This window comes from Triplophysa rosa, linkage group LG16 (assembly GCF_024868665.1).
Source record: "Triplophysa rosa linkage group LG16, Trosa_1v2, whole genome shotgun sequence".
Taxonomy (NCBI): Eukaryota; Metazoa; Chordata; class Actinopteri; order Cypriniformes; family Nemacheilidae; genus Triplophysa; species Triplophysa rosa.
Genome location: NC_079905.1, coordinates 11,237,932 through 11,254,921, shown reverse-complemented (window position 1 = coordinate 11,254,921; position 16,990 = coordinate 11,237,932). Strand labels below are relative to the sequence as shown.

Genomic DNA, 16,990 nt, shown 5'->3' with positions numbered 1-16,990 from the left:
ACCACTCTCAGCAGAATAACACATACTTGTTACATCTGAAAAGACAACATTAAACCAAACTTCTGCACGCAGCTCATTTTATAGGAATACAGTACAAGAAAACAATATTTGTGGTGTTGTCATTGGGCCTTCACATAGTCAAATGTCTAATAAACTGACCAAATTAAATTGTTGTATGGGGGAGGGTCTGAGTAAATATAGCCAGTCAGTCTGTTTTCCAACACAGGAATATCACTATCCACATTCAGCCTTTAATTGTTTGTTATAAATGTATAGTATGGCATTTAATGAAAAATAATTTAAGTTTAATAAATAATAAAACATTTTTTTCTGAGTTTAAATGTAAAGCTGTATGCAACAATGTTTAATCAAAAACCTTGTTTGTGTATTAATTTTAGACAGGTCCACCCGGCCCCCAGGGCCCCCCTGGTCCCAGTGGCCCCGCAGGAACTCCTGGTGCCGACGGCATTGATGTGAGTATTTGAGCCTCTAGACTGTACCACAGGTTGAGGTGGTATAAAGACAGCCATTGTGCACCTAGTTTCATGGGCCCCACTCTCATCTGCAATACCAAAATCTTGCCAACAGAGGGCGCATGAAATATAAATAGTGACACAAAAGGGTTCTATTGAGAGGGAGCTGCTAGCTGATATTGTTGGTTATTTGAGACAGTTGAAGTTGGCATTCAATCACAGCGGGATTTAGTATAAAAACACTAAGCAGAATATATAACAAGACAGACTGACTTAGAGCATACAAAAAACACACATCCCTAAACCAGTTTCCAACTTTGTGAGCAGAGTGGAAATTTGAATGTATATTGATTTTTACATGCATTTCCATATATGACATTTCTTTATGGGCTCTTACCTTATGAGGAGAGGGGTCGGTTCAGAGGAGGAGCTTGGTTATGGGTGTGGCCATATTTATTTGAACATACAACCATCAATAGCCCTATAGTTACTCATTATTTTGTGTATTGGTTTTTTTATTTATTTATTGACCAATAATAATAGCACAAGCTAACATCATTCAGCAATGGTTGAGTTTATGTCAACTGAGTTATGTTAACTTACAGTATGTCAACTAATGCATGTAACATCTGAGGTTAGGCCCTTCTTGTAAGATCAGGATAGTACTATATGGTTTATATTACAGTAGTCGTCTAAAACATTATTTTGAGGATTGCAATTTAATAATCATTATCTTTCTTATCTATTTGTACAAACAAGTCAAAAACTTTTCGTGTTTTGTTCTTGCAAAATAAAGAATCATTTATTTGTCCCCTCACTCTCAGACTTGTTTTGTTTTACCATCTACAGGGTGAGAAGGGCCCTCCTGGACCCCCTGGCCCACCTGTAAGTAGTGACCACAGATGATAAATCATGTGCATTTTATATATTTGGACACACTAATTTATAGCATTACATTATTTTTCTAAAGTCACACCTGAAGAAAAAGTGTTTTCAAATAATAATTTGTGAACCACTTTACAGGGTCAAAAGGGAGAATCGGGTGAGCCTGGTCCTGATGGAGCTCCAGGGGAGGATGGTATTGATGTGAGTCCATCAGTAATCAATGTTATAGTGTAGATCAGCTATAAAGCATATGGAAATGGAAACTGTAGTTTGGCTGTGATCATATATGCACAAATGTAAACAGAAATACCAATGTATCATTCAACATCACGTCATGTTCACATCTACCCGTGAAACACGCAGGGCTTTAAATTTATTTACACCTGCATTGTGAAAGAGTGAGAAATGGGATGCAAGTCTCAGTGGCCATGACTTTCTCAGTCACATGCTGAGAAGCAAACAGTCTTTATTGGATTTACTAGTTAATCCACTCTGGAATCCCAATCCCTGGTTTTTCTTTTGAACCGGAAATGTCAACATTGGACAGTGCCATTGAATTGTTAGTCTCACGAATCTGAGTTTGCAATAATGTTTGACACCAGAAAATATAAACAATTACAAATATTCACAAATAAATGTCCATCTGCTTGACTCTGCAGATGTTACTAATGTTAACATGGTGTGCTTGACAATGAAAAAAATCAATCACAAATAAAGAAAAGTTGGCACACCACAACTTCACCAAGTGAATCATTTCATAAATTGTTACTGGTTATTTTAAATTCTTTCCCATTATCTCTCCAGGGTTTGATTGGGGCTAAAGGTGAGAGGGGCCCGCGGGGTAATCCTGGACCAAAGGTGAAGAAATATTAACAATAAAAATGCATTTTTCTCTATAGAGGCGTAGAGCGCATTCAATGTTTAATTCATGAGAAAATTTGTCATTTGGCCGACCAGTACAAAATACTGCATTTTTTCTCCTTCACACACACATGGAGAAAATAGACAACAAATTATTCTTTGAAGAGACTAGTATTAAATTTAAATTTATTCTATAATGATTTTTCCAGTTTAAAAAATAAAAATGCATGAAAAACATATAAAGAATGGTGTATACTGTACAGTATAACATATCATCCCAGCTCTTGTTATTCTTGAAGTGGATAATCGATAAGACACAACTATTTCTGAATCATTTTTAATGCTTTTTACAGGGTAAACAAGGGTCAAGTGGACTATCAGGACCTGCTGTAAGTATGACTACATTATAAGAAATATTTTTTCTTTAAGACCACTTGAAGTTATTTTAAAGAGTCACTAGGTAGAGCTGTAGAGCAAGGAAAGGCATATTTCCATGACTTGCCTTTTATAACTATAACTTTGGATTTTCAGTATGATTCGTTTCATTGATTATGATACGTGCCATAGTGTGCTAATGCTTAACCTAAGATCTGTTGCTAATCTTGTTTTCATTCTGTTTTCAGGGACTTGGACTGCCTGGACTTCCTGTAAGTAACCAAGGTCAACCAAATGTATTTCTGTGTTTAACAGGATATACAAGAAGAAAATGTTGGGTGGATGGGAATTGAATTGATTGGATTGTGAAAAGAAGGTGGTACATCTGAAAGGATGGTTTAAGCAGAGGGGGTTAAATAAATGGAATTCGTGATGTCAGCAAAAAGGGCAGTCCCTCGCATTGAGCGATTTGATTTTGTTTAAGATTATGAGGGTATATATATTAAAGGGATACTCCACCCAAAGAATTAAAATTCTGTCATGAATTACTCGCCTCCAAGTAGTTCCAAATCTGTAATTTGTTCTGTTGAACACAAAGAAAGATATTTAGAAAAATGTTTTCTGAGATTTCTGGGGTAGTCAAAAATGGTAGTCAAAGGTGCCCCAGAATTGTTTGTTTTTCTAAATAATTCAAAATATCATCTTTTGTGTTTAACAGAACAAAATACAATATTTTTTTCTACTATGATAGTGCACCAGAAATCTCAGTTGCAACAGAACAAATACATTTATACAGGTTTGGAACAACTTGAGGATCAGTAATTCATGAATTTTCATTTTTGGGTAGACTTTCCCTTTAAGAAAAAACTAGGGACCATTTAGATTAATGTTGACCTGAATTTTGATATGGATTTGTTAAAATTTTTCAACACGCTAAATGAAGATACAGTGAGAATTATCTACAAAAGTCAAAATGTTTTATTGCTTGCTTATTAGAAAAAATAACTGCAATGCTTTTGTAATCCAGATCTCTTTCTTAACCCACAGAGGTGACTTCTATTTATAGACTGGACATCACACTTGTATGAAATTAATAATCAAGCATTTAATTTCACTGTTTATTATCTCGTTACAGGGAGCACCAGGCCCCATCGGACTTCCGGGACAAATTGGGCCTATTGGAACAAAAGTGGGTCACACTCCAATACATCTTCATAATAACACACATACTAGTGCTGCGCAGATGAGTTGTAGAAAAAAGAAACTTTAATTGCCTTTGTTCAATGACACTGTTCACACTTAACTATTATTATAACTAACCCGAAGAGAAGACTGTTGTTTTCTTGTACCTTAAGTGACTCTAATGGTAACAGGAGAAACTATTACAAAATTAACACTTAATCCTGTGTAATGAAATGGATGACTGACCTGACATCTACATTCTCTTCCATCTCTAATCACATAGGGTGTTATGGGAAGTCCCGGAGCCCCAGGATTACCCGGACCTTCAGGCAAGCCTGTAAGTTATACAGGAATATTTCATTTTCTTTATTTGGAAATGCAATTCTTAACAGAGAATCTCAAAATTAAATTCTGTGAATGAAGTTGTAGGGCTAATAAATCATTGTCAGACTCGTAGAAACTGACATCTCACTGCTGTGTTTGTTGGCATGCGTTTTATTTCATTTTCCGCTTTATTTCATTCAAATTCATTTCTCAAAAGCACCCATTTGGGAACTTGTTTCAACTTTTTATTGCATAATAAATAAACTCTTCAAACATTTTCTTACCATCCATCTGCATTGAGAGCCATTTTCTCAATTTGTCTCCATCTGTTTTTAGGGTCCACCTGGAAAGTTTCTGGGTTTGGAGGAAGGCAGTGCAGACTTCCAGGTAAGACGCTCTCTGCGATTCGACACTTTGAACTTTGCGTGATCAATACATTTAATCCGACCCAATTCACACTGCATCACAGTCACCATTTTCCCTCGATTTCCTCGACTGCCGCATTACCCTTCTTCCAAATGGTTGTAATTTATACCCTAAAATGACTACCATTTACATTAATGCATTTTCCTCCTTGGCTTTCAGCGTATGTGTTGTCCTTTCAGAGTCTGACCTTATCTGTATTTAGTGTCCCTCTCCGTTTGCCCTGTTAGATCTTGCCTGCCCCTTATTGATCTCAGTGTTCATAGATTTTCTTAATGAGCTTCATTAAATGAGTGCCATCAAAGGCTTTTGCCCATTAACACCTTTCTGGATCAAGAGCCAGTGTGGGTCCCAGGCCTGTGATCTGACGCCAGCCTGCCAGGAGTCTGCTCGGCATTCAGAGGGTCACGTGGCAGTCTGGTTGACTGCTTCTCCTCCAGCACAGCACCCAGCTGGAGCCCTTTAGTGCTTGGATCAATCCTTATCATCCATTTATTGTAATTGGAGGCCTGTGGTCTGGGGTTGAGAAAAAATCTGAACGCTTGCTGTACTTTTTTCTCTCAGCTATGACGGCTTGAAGTAAATTGTTTTGACAAGGCTGTGTTCTGTAAAAAATGTGTTTTGAAAGTTGTGAGTTTGTATTTACTTTCTTATCTTGTATAACTGATTTGTGTTCTAGTGTCCAACCAACTGTCCACCTGGACCGAAGGGTCCTCAGGGACTACAGGGGGTGAAGGTTAGTAATAAATTATGGAGTAATTTTACTGGGTATGTGCTTCCCCCCTAAACGCTTAACAGAGATTATAAATATGGCCTTTGTCGGTTGATGCACTTCAAAGAATATAATTTAATGGATGGTCATGCATTTCTTTTCTCACAGGGACATAAGGGTCGTGCCGGGGTATTGGGAGATCCAGGAAGGATTGGAAAAACGGTATGATGTTCTATTCGATAATTAAATAAATATTTTAAAGGTCCAATGTGTAATTTTTTGGAGGCTCTATTGACAGAAATGCAATATAATATACATAACTAAATCTTCAGAGGTATATAAAGGTAGTACATAATGTAGCGTTCTGTTTTTATTACCTTAGAATGAGCTATTTCTATCTACATACACCGCGGGTCCCCTTGCATGGAATTCACCATGTTGTTTCTACAGTAGCCCTAAACAGAAAAACTGCTCTACAGAACTAGTTTCATAACTACATTATCTCCTTCGGGAAAGAAGCAAAAACGCGACATCTTAATCCTGTGTCAGCCACCGACGTGCTTCGAAAGGGAGGGGAGCCGTTGGTTGCAGTTTGCAACCTCAGCACTAGATGCCGCTAAATTTCATACACTGGACCTTTAAACCAAAATATTTTTTTTAATCTAAAGGTATTTAATGAGTTACATTTAAGCTTGATTAGTGGCAAGCCTTCCCTCACAAACATTATAACTTTATTATGTTATATGCAATTATAAAATAAATTGTATCCAGGGTTGCCAGATCTGCATAACAAAACCAACCCTATCAAAACTAGCTAAAAACCAGTCCAATGATCCCACCCCAAATACCAAAATTCAAAAAAATTCCCTCCGTTACTAAAATAGACATTTTACAGTCACCGTTATGCATTACACACAATTTTGCATTACAAATCAGTAGTAATCATAACACACTGTTTAAATGAACAACTTAATTTGACCTTAAATGACATCAGAAGTCTGTACCGATACCCCTGTGGTTAGTGCGCTGACATATAGCCCCAGTGTGCTCGTGGCAACCCGAGTTCGTTTCCCATCTCGAAGGTCCTTTGCCGGTCCCGCTCCCCTATCTCTACCCACCGCTTTCCTGTCTCTCCACCATCCTCTCCCATTTAAGGCTAAAAGCACCTTAAATATATATAAAAAAGACAAAGTTGAACAATATATATATATATATATATATTTAATCCACAGAATAAAAAACAACCATCGTCAACCGTTTAAAAGTAGCCCAATCATGCAGCAAATTGCATATCTGGCAACCCTGATTGTATTTTATTTCTAAGGGGTAGTTAAATACTTGTAGAGAGACACTTTTATACTTGCATCTATAAAAAATAAAACAAATTAAACAGCACATAGCTTTTACTGGTTGTTAATTTTAATACATCTTTAAAGTAATATAATAAAAGTTTATTTTTTACTCCCTAAAAAGTTATTTTGCATGCTGCACCAAATATCTGCATCCAGAGCAACAGAAAGAACACATACTGAATCGGTAGTAAAATAAACATGCTTTAAAATTCCCCAGTATCTCTCTCAAACACACACCCATAGTCCACGAGCACGGCAGGATTATGTGCTAATAAGGCCCCTCAAGGCATATAAATGGCACTAATCTGGGTGCGAGGCTGAGACGGAACACATTGACCCAGATGAAAGGAAATGGGGTCCGGCAGGTACCAGGCAGCTAGTGCGCTGTGAATTCATCCGACATAATTAGGCCCAGAAGGACATTAGGATGGACTACAGGGATGGAGCGGATTTGAGTGTAATGCAGAGCATGACTGGCCAAGTTTAAGTTTTACGTCTTTGGGAAGCATTGCATGACTTTAAGATCTACTATCAAATTCAGGACAGCCCTTGAAGAACTGCATAACATTTGTCATGCATATTAAAAATAAGTGAAAGACAAAACAAAATCAGATGACATCTCAAAGGAGACAATCAACGGAATGCTAGAGTAAGACAGTGACCTAAAATAAAAGTTGTGAAATAAATTTGTATAAATTTGAGACATTCTACAAAGTTAAAGTGTATTCAAGGTACACATTTAATCAGTACGTGTTTTGACTGGGATTGAGTTTATGATGTTGATGAACCCTTTGTGTTGAGCCAGTTGAGCTAGCCTATTGTACATGTCATGAGATTATTTTTGTTACTGTAAATGTAAGGATGTGTGTCATTCTGTGTGTGTTTTGTATTCTTAGGGTTCAAAGGGGATTGTCGGAATCTCCGGTGAACAAGGAATACCAGGCCCTCCAGTAATGTATTTATTTCTGTTTTGGTTTGCGTTTTGCTCCTAGCCAATAGCCATTTAAAAATGTTGTCTTTGTTATATCATGGCAAATAATGTGCCACAAAAAAGGAGAAGTTGGCACACCACAACTGTGGAAAATGAGGACCTACTTGAGATTGTGTTCATTTTCTAATGGTGAGCCACTTGGAACAAAATGTTACTTGTGATGAGAATATGAAATACATGCAATATGCAATTTCTACTTTAAGAAGTTGAGGTGTGCCAACTTTTCTTTATTTGTGATTGTTTTTTTTCATTGTCAAGCACACTCATTGAGTTTTTTGCCTGCTATAGATGTGCATAGTTTTTGTGTTAAAGGAACAGTTCACCCAAAAATGAAAATTCTGTCATCGTTTGCTCGCCCTCAAGTTGTTCCAAATGTGTATAAATGTCTTTGTTCTGATGAACACAGAGAAAGATATTTGGAAGAATGCTTGTAACCAAACAGTTCTTGGCCACCATTGACTACCATAGTAGGAAATTTGCTTTAGAAATGTCTTTGTTCTGTTGAACACAAAAAAAGATATTTTGAAGAATGTAGGGAAGCAAACCGTTTTGGGGCACTTTTGACTAACATTGTCATTCTTCCTACTATGGTAGTCAGTGGTGGCCAAGAACTGTTTGCTTACAAGCATGCTTGAGGGTGATTAAATGGAAGACCGAATTTTCATTTTTGGGAGAACTTAACTGTCCCTTTAAGAAATTTTATGTGTACAGTAAATGCTATGAACTTTCTAAGTAAAATACCTGTGTTTACCGCAATCTCTCTAGGGTCCCCAAGGTTTGAGAGGTTATCCAGGAATGGTGGGACCCAAAGGCGAGATGGTAAGTTACTCTTCGTCTTCAGTCTTTATAATGATAGTTTTACTGTAGCGTTCGGGCAGAATTGTATGCACACGATGATCTGTATGCATGAATTCTGTTTCACAAACACTACACAATTTCATTCAATGTCTAGCATTTAAAGTCTAGTGTGCCAAATCTTATTTACAAAAGTAATTTACAGTACTTGCTCTGTCATAGGGACCACGTGGCTATAAAGGCATTGCTGGACTAATCGGCATCCCTGGACGCCCTGTAAGTTTGTGTGTTTGGTATTTATATTGATCATTTTTCATAACTGACTAAGAAGACTACATAATTAAACTTGTTATGCAATTCAGGGTGAGGAGGGACCCCAAGGACCACCTGGAGAGCCTGGACAAAAAGGTGACATTGTAAGTGTCAGCATTCTGTTATGTTTTTCATCCAGTCATTCATCTGCCCATTTATCAATTTATCCGTCTATCATCCATCCATCCATCCTTAAGGAATAACTGTCGTTTCCTCGTAGGGAGAACGTGGCATACGTGGACCTCAGGGAGAGGTCGGAAAGAAGGGAGAGAATGCAAGTCAAACTTCAAAAAGATTTTTTGATGGTTAATGTCTGGAACATACTTTTTTACTCTCTTGATTATCATTCATTGTCAGGGTCTTCCTGGAATTGATGGAAAAGATGGTACACCTGGCATCCCAGGAATAAAGGTATGAATGGTTTATTTTTCAGTCCATCAAAGTGAAAGCTCTTAAATCAGTTTGCAGCAGCCGTCATTGTTCAAGCAGACACGAGTGACATGTTAAGGATAATGTTTGGATATGATTTGACTGACAAATCACAACTGAGTAGTCTAGACAGCTGTATATTGATATAATTGATTCATAAATACCATATTCTTGTATGTTTGTCTTTAGGGGGCTGCAGGTCAAAACGGCAGACCTGGAGCACCTGGTAACCAGGGAGATCCTGTAAGTGCAATTCCGTAATTTCATATTTTCCTATAATCATATAATTGTCACAAGATGTGTAAGGAATACACAATGCTCCACGCCCAAACCGCTCTGTTCCCTTTGTTAAATAAAGAAGGGTTAGTTTATTTCTGGCTATATCCTCAGCGTGACACTCCTTCCCTCGCTCTCTTGGAGCTTAAACCACCATGAAATTGTTCCTGCTAACAATTCATCATCATCAAATCTGACTGGTGACTGGGGTAATGGAGCATGCTGGTTGTGATACAAAACATCATAACGTACCTGTGCTAGGGATAATACAGAAGCCCACCCTCACAGGATGAGTTATTGCAGCCTTGTCCTGATATCAGCACAGACCGAGAGAAAGACACAGAGACCCTCACGGAGGTCTTCAGGGGTCTCTTCATTTATTCTTCATGCTGTTTTTCCCATTTTGTAGGGTTTACCTGGTAGCCCTGGAACCAAGGGTGAAAGGGGAGTCAAGGTGAGATCATGAGCATTTTCATGTGTTTGATGTGTTTTTTTGGATACTTAAGGATCTGGTCACTGACTTATTCTAAACATTTACATTTTGTGCGTAGGGTGAGACAGGACCCAGAGGCCTGATGGGAATGCAAGGAATTCCTGGACCTCAGGTATGTCAGATCATTCGACACCCATCAAACATCTTTTTTGGTTTCTCAGCATCTCATGTTCTGCTTATATGAATCTTTCAGGGTGAGCCCGGTCCTCCAGGTGAAGCTGGCATGGAGGGAGTTCCAGGGCCAAAGGTGAGACCTTGCCAGCCTTATTGACAAATGATTTCATTTTAAATGGGAGAAAATGCTCTTTCTCACCTTCTCTTCTACGTCTTATAGGGTGACAGGGGCGAACGAGGACCAGTTGGGCCATCTGGGATCATTGGTTTGCCTGTAAGTTTCAGATATAGTTTCATTGTTTTTCAGATATAAGATTGATTTCTGCTTCATAGTCAAATTCTTTTAGGTATTTGATATACAGTGGAAGTCTGAAGCCATATTGATTTTTTATTTTATTTTAACCATTTGTCAATAAAATTTTGATATACAGATATAAAGAAAAAAGATTCTGAAACATTATGACATTGACCACATCAATAAGTGAAGATGTAAAGTAAATAAAGACATATCATACTATCTAAAATTTCAATCTTTCACTCACCTTTTTTTTTTAACAGGGAAGTAAGGGAGAGAGAGGGCCCATGGGCATCCCAGGGGCTCAGGGTCTAACTGGAACAAAGGGTGACAAGGTATGGGTTGTGACCAAACAAATGCACATGGGCAATTCCAGCATTACGAATGTGACATTTTCAGTCATAACTTGAAATTTAAATTAGCAGAAAATGTATTTATTACCAAGATATTGAGTTATTTCCTTCATATTTTACTAAGCCTTTGTTGATAGAGTATATCAGTTTATGCACAAGCTTTCTATTTTAAAAGAAAGAAAAAATGTGCTATGGATGTGACAAAAAAGGACGCACGTTTTTGAGAGACGACATACTTTTTAGTTTTTCTATGAAATAAAATGTGCAAACCACAAATAATAATACCCAACAAATGGAGAGCGGATGGCTCTTTATTAACCACAAAAATAGTTATTTTATTTTAATTTTCATGTGCCCATTTATGAGGAATAATATGAACCGTTATGGATGTGACAGTTCACTTACCTGACCATAGAAAACTATGCTTTTAAAACACAAAACATGCTTTAAAAGTTTTAACTTCATAGGGGTATTTAAATAACCAAATATTAACAACACCTGACCTATCAGTATAGTAAAAACCTTGGAAAAACTTGTTTTTTCATCTTAAGGTTGACATTAGGAAAGAATGTGCAAGCTCATTTAAAGCAGGACAGCATCCTTGTTTAATCGGGTGCAGTTCTGATGCATGACCACGTGGTGGCACTCTTCCCTCATGATTCCTCTCACTGCGACGTCTTTGCAGTAGAGGACATCCCCTTAACTGTAATTCATGTCCACGTTCCAAAATAATATCCCTCAATCTAATGTGAAATGTCCTCTTATGGACACTTTAATGTTTGTTGTCCTTTAATCTACCACATCCTTGCCGTTTAATACATCGAATATTGGCGGTAAAAGCCAGTTGATTTAGTGTGCTTTGAGATATAAGGTAAAGCAAGATATTACCTATAATAAATTCCTCGTGCCTCGCCCATTAAGGCTGACACTGAAACCGTCTACTGCATTTTCTTATAGGGATTCCAAGGCAAAGTGGGGGAGAAGGGCGACATCGTGAGTAGACCCTCCGAGAAATGACATACACATATTTATGGAGTGAAATGGAAACAGTATATCATAGTGCACATCATAAAAAATAACTGCTTCGGATGACACTGATGGATTTTACCTGTGTCTTTGATAGGGTGATCCTGGTGTAGAGGGTCTGGCTGGAGAAAAGGGAGAGAAGGTAAATAAAGACTGCGGTCTGGAGACTTTTAATAGATTTCACAGCTTCCAAATAACAGCTGTTCATTTTAAAATTGTTTCTCTTCATCCAACAGGGACAATCTGGTGAGCCTGGTCCTAAAGGTCAGGTAAGGACAGCACAAGAGAATGCAAGTGAAATACACCGTTTGAAGTCGGTTTTGGTGGGGTTTTTTATGTAATGGTGTGGGAACAGATAAACATGTTTACTTTCCATCTAATGTAATGTGCAGAGCTATAAGACAGGTGTTCTTACAAGAACAATTGTTTGTTACTTTTTTATAGTACCTGTTTGAACCTTTGAAATGGAAAACTTCTGAGGATGTTCAAATGTTTTTGGTCTTAAGATAGATTCTACTTGTCTAGGTGGGTCACGGAATGAAAGGTTTGAGGACCCCTGTCCTAGAACCCACTTAACACCTTAGCAGCCACCCAGCAACACCCCAGAAACCACCCAGAACATTCATGACACCTTGCATCCCATGACCGATGGCTTAGCCAATATAGGGAAAGTTACAAAACTTCAATGATTTATTTGGTCTGTTATCATACGTTTTCTTCAGTACATCTATTTTTTGTTCCATTTGGTGGTGCTAGTACCTCAGAAATTCCACATTTCATCTTTATTACAATGCTTTATATATTTACCCTACAGCATGATCCTCTAAGTCAATTGATTTAACAGTGAATATTAATTATGAATTTGTTTAATTTTCTGCATCCCCATCACAGCAAGGTGTAACTGGTGATCCAGGGCACAACGGCTTCACCGGAGATCCCGGAAAACCAGGAGACCAGGGTCCGGCAGGCTTACCTGGTCCACGTGGCCTTGCAGGAGAGAGAGGCGTTCCAGGCATGCCAGGAATACTAGGACCAACCGTGAGTGTCCAACACCATCATCTTTAGCTCTTCTCTACCATCTGAATGAAAGTAGGCCCAGTTAAAGAAACAGTTCAACCAAAAATTAAAATGTTGTCATCATTTCCTCACCCTCTCGTCATTTCAAACCTGTATGACTTTCTTTCTTCTGCAGAACACAAAAGAAGATATTTTGAAGAATGTCGGTGACCAAACAACGGCGGTGCTCATTCCCTTCTATTGTACGGATGCAAAACCAATGCAAATGTACCGTCGTTGTTCGGTTACCGACATTCTTCAAAGTATCTTCTTTTGTGTTCTGCAGAAGAAAGAAAGCCATACAGGTTTGAAATGACAAGTGGGTGAGTAAATGATGACAGAATTTTAATTTTTGGTTGAACTTTTAAACGACAGACAGACTCACTGTTTATTACCTAACAAACAACAGTCTCTGAGCGAAACGGCGGCACATTTCATCCTGGCATCAAACTAGAATAATACTGGTAACAAGGGGGAAGCATTTCATTCCTCCACACAACAAAGCTGAAGTGTTGCAAGTTGCAGTGCAATGCAGTACTCAGCACAATATACAACACTTGCAGAATATAATGAGAACTGGCAGGGATGAGGCAGATAGACCCCGACACTTTCTTTTTCATTCCTTTAATTATGAGTTTCACATTCCTCATTGCTATGCCTCTCCGTTCCTTTGATTTCATTTTCCAGGGTCGCGACGCTTCGGATCAGCACATCATCGACGTGGTCCTGAAGATGCTTCAAGGTGAGTAACAATCATTCTATGCATAAAAACAGAATAATACACACAGCTAGCATCCAAACGGACTGTAATCAGCGTGTCTGAAAGAGGGCAGCTCTATAGAGCTAAATACAAACAGCCTAGAAATGTATTAATGTGAAACTCATCGCTCCTCAGGGACAGCTTCTCTGCCAAACTGTGTAGTCAGCACCTCTTTATCTGCAGCTCAAAATTGACTTCTTCCACACTGTTCTTGTCTGTCTCCGCTCTCTGGTCTTTCGTTTTGCTAAAGATGACCTGAAGTGACCCATGATAACCTCTCTCGGCTCAGGCTATTTCACAGCGTAATCCCTCAGTCTACCAGTGCAAGTGCACAATTGTTTGTACATCGTCACACACAGAGACTTATCTTATTCTCCATTGGGAGGCAGATTAGATGTGGACTGCTGAGACATCTTGAGAAGCGGTCAGCAGATGATTTGCTGATGGTGTTGTCCAGCTCTGGGCTGTTATCTTAATGATATTTACTTATCCGATGAGACGCTTGTACTGCAAGCTTAGGTTTTGAATCGTTCGCTGGAAATTATCTCTGACCACCGCAGAACTGATATTTACACATTGCTACTGTTTTTAAATATATTTGAACTTCCTGCTAAAAAGACCAGCAAGACTATCCTTGCAAAATATAAAATACATTCATTTAAGAGTACTATTAGGATACTACTTATAAACCAAACAATAAGAAAGTATACTTTTAGCCTACCTTTTATGTACTTCTCAGTAAAATACTTCAAATAATTAAGCATTTAAAGTATACTTACCTTTGTTGTGTTTACAGTTTTAAACGTCCCACAAGTATTGAACTGGTAAACTCAGTATACCTGCAAGTTCACTTGTTATATTTGCAGTACAAATTAAAAACATAGTTGTAAGTTGTGTACTAAAAATGTACTAAACAGTTTAGTCTCAAGTAGTATGAATGAAAGTACTGTAGTATTATGCTATTGTATACTTACAAGTATACTACTAGTACATTGATATTAGTATACTTACTATAGGTATAGTTAAAAATAGCCTACTGTATACTTGAACTTCTCCAATCGGGCCAGTTCCCCTAAAAATGACAATTCTGTCATTATTTATGCATCCTCATGTCATTTCAATCCTTTCTTTCTTCTGTAGAACAGATATTTTGAAGAATGTTGGTAGCCGAACAATATTATCCCCCATTGACTTCCATTCTATGGCCACAAAACCGAGACATTTCTCAAAATATCGACTTTTGTATTCCAGAGAAGAGAGTCATATGTGAACTATCCTTTTAACTATACTGGAAAAAATGAACTTGAAAGGCTCAATGGCAACGTTGTGGATACAAGCAAAGACTATACAAGACAGTGCAGTTGTATTACTGTGAATGGGAAAGAGTGAAATACTCAATATGGTCGCTCTTTAGAATCTTTACCTTCCATTAAAAAGATCCAGTCATCAAAGCATTAGATCACGGGAAAATGGAAATTTGCATTTAAAGCCTATATACAGTATATATATATATATATATATACTGTATATACTGTATACGGTATATATAATTATCATAATTTAAAGGTCCAGTGTGTAATTTTTTGGAGGATCCATTGACAGAAATGCAATATAATATTCATAACTATGTCTTCAGAGGTGTATAAAGAGCTTACACGATGAAGCGTTATGTTTTTCTTACCTTAGAATGAGCTATTTCTATCTACATACACCACGGGTCCCCTTGCATGTAATTCGCCATGTTCTGTCAGCCGTCGTAGTGTTTCGAACCGTAGGGGGAGGGGTGGAGTGAGCGATTGGTTGCAATTCGCAACCTTGCCGCTAGATTTCGCTGACTGGACCTTTAAGCAAATACACATTATACAAATTTTTTAAATCATTTTCTAATAGAGAGGTTAGCTGCAGTAGCAGTGAGTGCTAAGAGAGCAGTGCTGGGCGGAGCGGGCGTGATGGGACCTCCAGGTCCTCCAGGACCACCAGGACCCCCTGGACCTCAGGGTCCTCATGGACTAACTGGTGCCCGTGGCATCCCTGGCATGATCGGTGCCGCAGGACAGATAGGCAACCACGGCCTTAAAGGTGGACCAGCATGTCTTCCAAATATAGTTGCTTTTGAGAAAATGCTAATAGACACCCAAACATCATCATGGCCATGATATTATTTATAGGAAAGAGAGGTGCTAAGGGGGAGAGAGGGGATCCTGGTCGACCACACCCTGGCCCACCGGGACAACCTGGATTGCCAGGCAAGTTTAAAATACACGTTAACAGTTCTTAAGACTGCGCTATTCAATCAGAAAAAATGAAATGATGTAGCTTTAGACCGAAACCTTTGAATATTAATCGATCTTGTCTTGGTCTCTCACAGGTCCTCCGGGTCTTGATGGTGTGGCACGGGACGGTAGGCCCGGTGAGCGAGGACCACAGGGTGTAGCGGGTGACGCAGGCCGTCCTGGAAAGGCCGGTTCTCCTGGTCTCCCTGGATTCTGTGAAGCGGCTGCATGTTTGGCGGCCTCCGCCTATACTTCTCCAAGACTCCAAGAGGCAGGAACAGTGAAGGGCCCATCAACTTAAACCAAACCCTCTACTGGGGCCACGAGAACATCTGAGAAAGAGAGAACCATGACGAAAGGGGGGAGATATAGTGGGAGGCATGGAAAGAGGAGAACGTCTCTTCATTGGACACCATTGTGAGGGGGGAGGGAACAGTTGTTGCCTGGCATTGGGGATGTTTGTGTGTAGGATTGTGTTTGTGTGATTTCTACCGGAGGCAATGTTGGTCGCTACTGCTCTGTCCCCACCGCACACTATAGATGTGAGAACACTGCCGATGACATCACCGGTGACATCATCATCAACACGTGCCCTGGACTAGAAGAACTGTGAGAATGCTATTCAACCAAAGGTGCTGTTTTTATGATCCACATAAAAAAAAGAAAAACAGGGATGACACCAAGATTTTTAAGTGCCAAGCAATTCCCTTATAACTAAAACAATCAAAATGATTTAAAGCTAGTCTATATATTTCATTAATAAAGTTACATTGTGAACTTCAGAGATCAGCTTCCAAGACTCGAGTTACCTCATGTGTACATTATGTCCCTGTTTGTACTGTATCTGTCTGTGCCATAAACAAATGCCTTTGATCTTTTATTCTAGGTGAGATGGCGGTATTTTCTTATTGACTTTGTTCTTGATTCCATGCTGTAAATCTTTGTAAATGTGTATTAATTTTGTGAGAACAGGGTGGGGTTTAGAATTTAAAACAGAGGTCCCGAGTTAATAAATTTAATCTGCATTCATGATCCAACGTCAAACAGGTTCAACGTTCTGACTTTTTGGTACACCTGTATGCCACTTTACCAAGATGATGTGTGTTATGTTCAAAACAATAGAGAACTGATTATCTTCATTAAATACTATTTATTGTTCTTTATTTGGTTCCTCTGTAAACTCTCAAGTGTTCTTTTTTTGCCTGGTTGTGCAGAATTACTCAAATAAAG

At 38.6% G+C, this 16,990-nt stretch overlaps 1 protein-coding gene across 3 annotated transcripts in view; it reads left to right on the top strand.

The window, feature by feature from the left end:
- col9a2 (procollagen, type IX, alpha 2) overlaps positions 1-16,990 on the top strand; it is an 18,517-nt gene extending 1,527 nt beyond the window's left edge. For all 3 annotated transcript variants that reach the window (XM_057354623.1, XM_057354621.1, XM_057354620.1), the window contains 31 exons: positions 399-473; positions 1,323-1,358; positions 1,497-1,559; positions 2,163-2,216; positions 2,573-2,608; positions 2,843-2,866; positions 3,730-3,783; positions 4,060-4,113; positions 4,437-4,487; positions 5,203-5,259; positions 5,404-5,457; positions 7,484-7,537; positions 8,344-8,397; positions 8,596-8,649; positions 8,736-8,789; positions 8,906-8,959; positions 9,043-9,096; positions 9,304-9,357; positions 9,800-9,844; positions 9,942-9,995; positions 10,077-10,130; positions 10,218-10,271; positions 10,556-10,627; positions 11,603-11,638; positions 11,769-11,813; positions 11,908-11,940; positions 12,563-12,709; positions 13,415-13,469; positions 15,378-15,566; positions 15,656-15,733; positions 15,856-16,990. In XM_057354623.1, the coding sequence (XP_057210606.1) occupies positions 399-473; positions 1,323-1,358; positions 1,497-1,559; positions 2,163-2,216; positions 2,573-2,608; positions 2,843-2,866; positions 3,730-3,783; positions 4,060-4,113; positions 4,437-4,487; positions 5,203-5,259; positions 5,404-5,457; positions 7,484-7,537; positions 8,344-8,397; positions 8,596-8,649; positions 8,736-8,789; positions 8,906-8,959; positions 9,043-9,096; positions 9,304-9,357; positions 9,800-9,844; positions 9,942-9,995; positions 10,077-10,130; positions 10,218-10,271; positions 10,556-10,627; positions 11,603-11,638; positions 11,769-11,813; positions 11,908-11,940; positions 12,563-12,709; positions 13,415-13,469; positions 15,378-15,566; positions 15,656-15,733; positions 15,856-16,061 (2,004 nt within the window). In that variant the 3' untranslated portion in view covers positions 16,062-16,990. The remainder of the gene's footprint in view (positions 1-398; positions 474-1,322; positions 1,359-1,496; positions 1,560-2,162; positions 2,217-2,572; positions 2,609-2,842; positions 2,867-3,729; positions 3,784-4,059; positions 4,114-4,436; positions 4,488-5,202; positions 5,260-5,403; positions 5,458-7,483; positions 7,538-8,343; positions 8,398-8,595; positions 8,650-8,735; positions 8,790-8,905; positions 8,960-9,042; positions 9,097-9,303; positions 9,358-9,799; positions 9,845-9,941; positions 9,996-10,076; positions 10,131-10,217; positions 10,272-10,555; positions 10,628-11,602; positions 11,639-11,768; positions 11,814-11,907; positions 11,941-12,562; positions 12,710-13,414; positions 13,470-15,377; positions 15,567-15,655; positions 15,734-15,855) is intronic.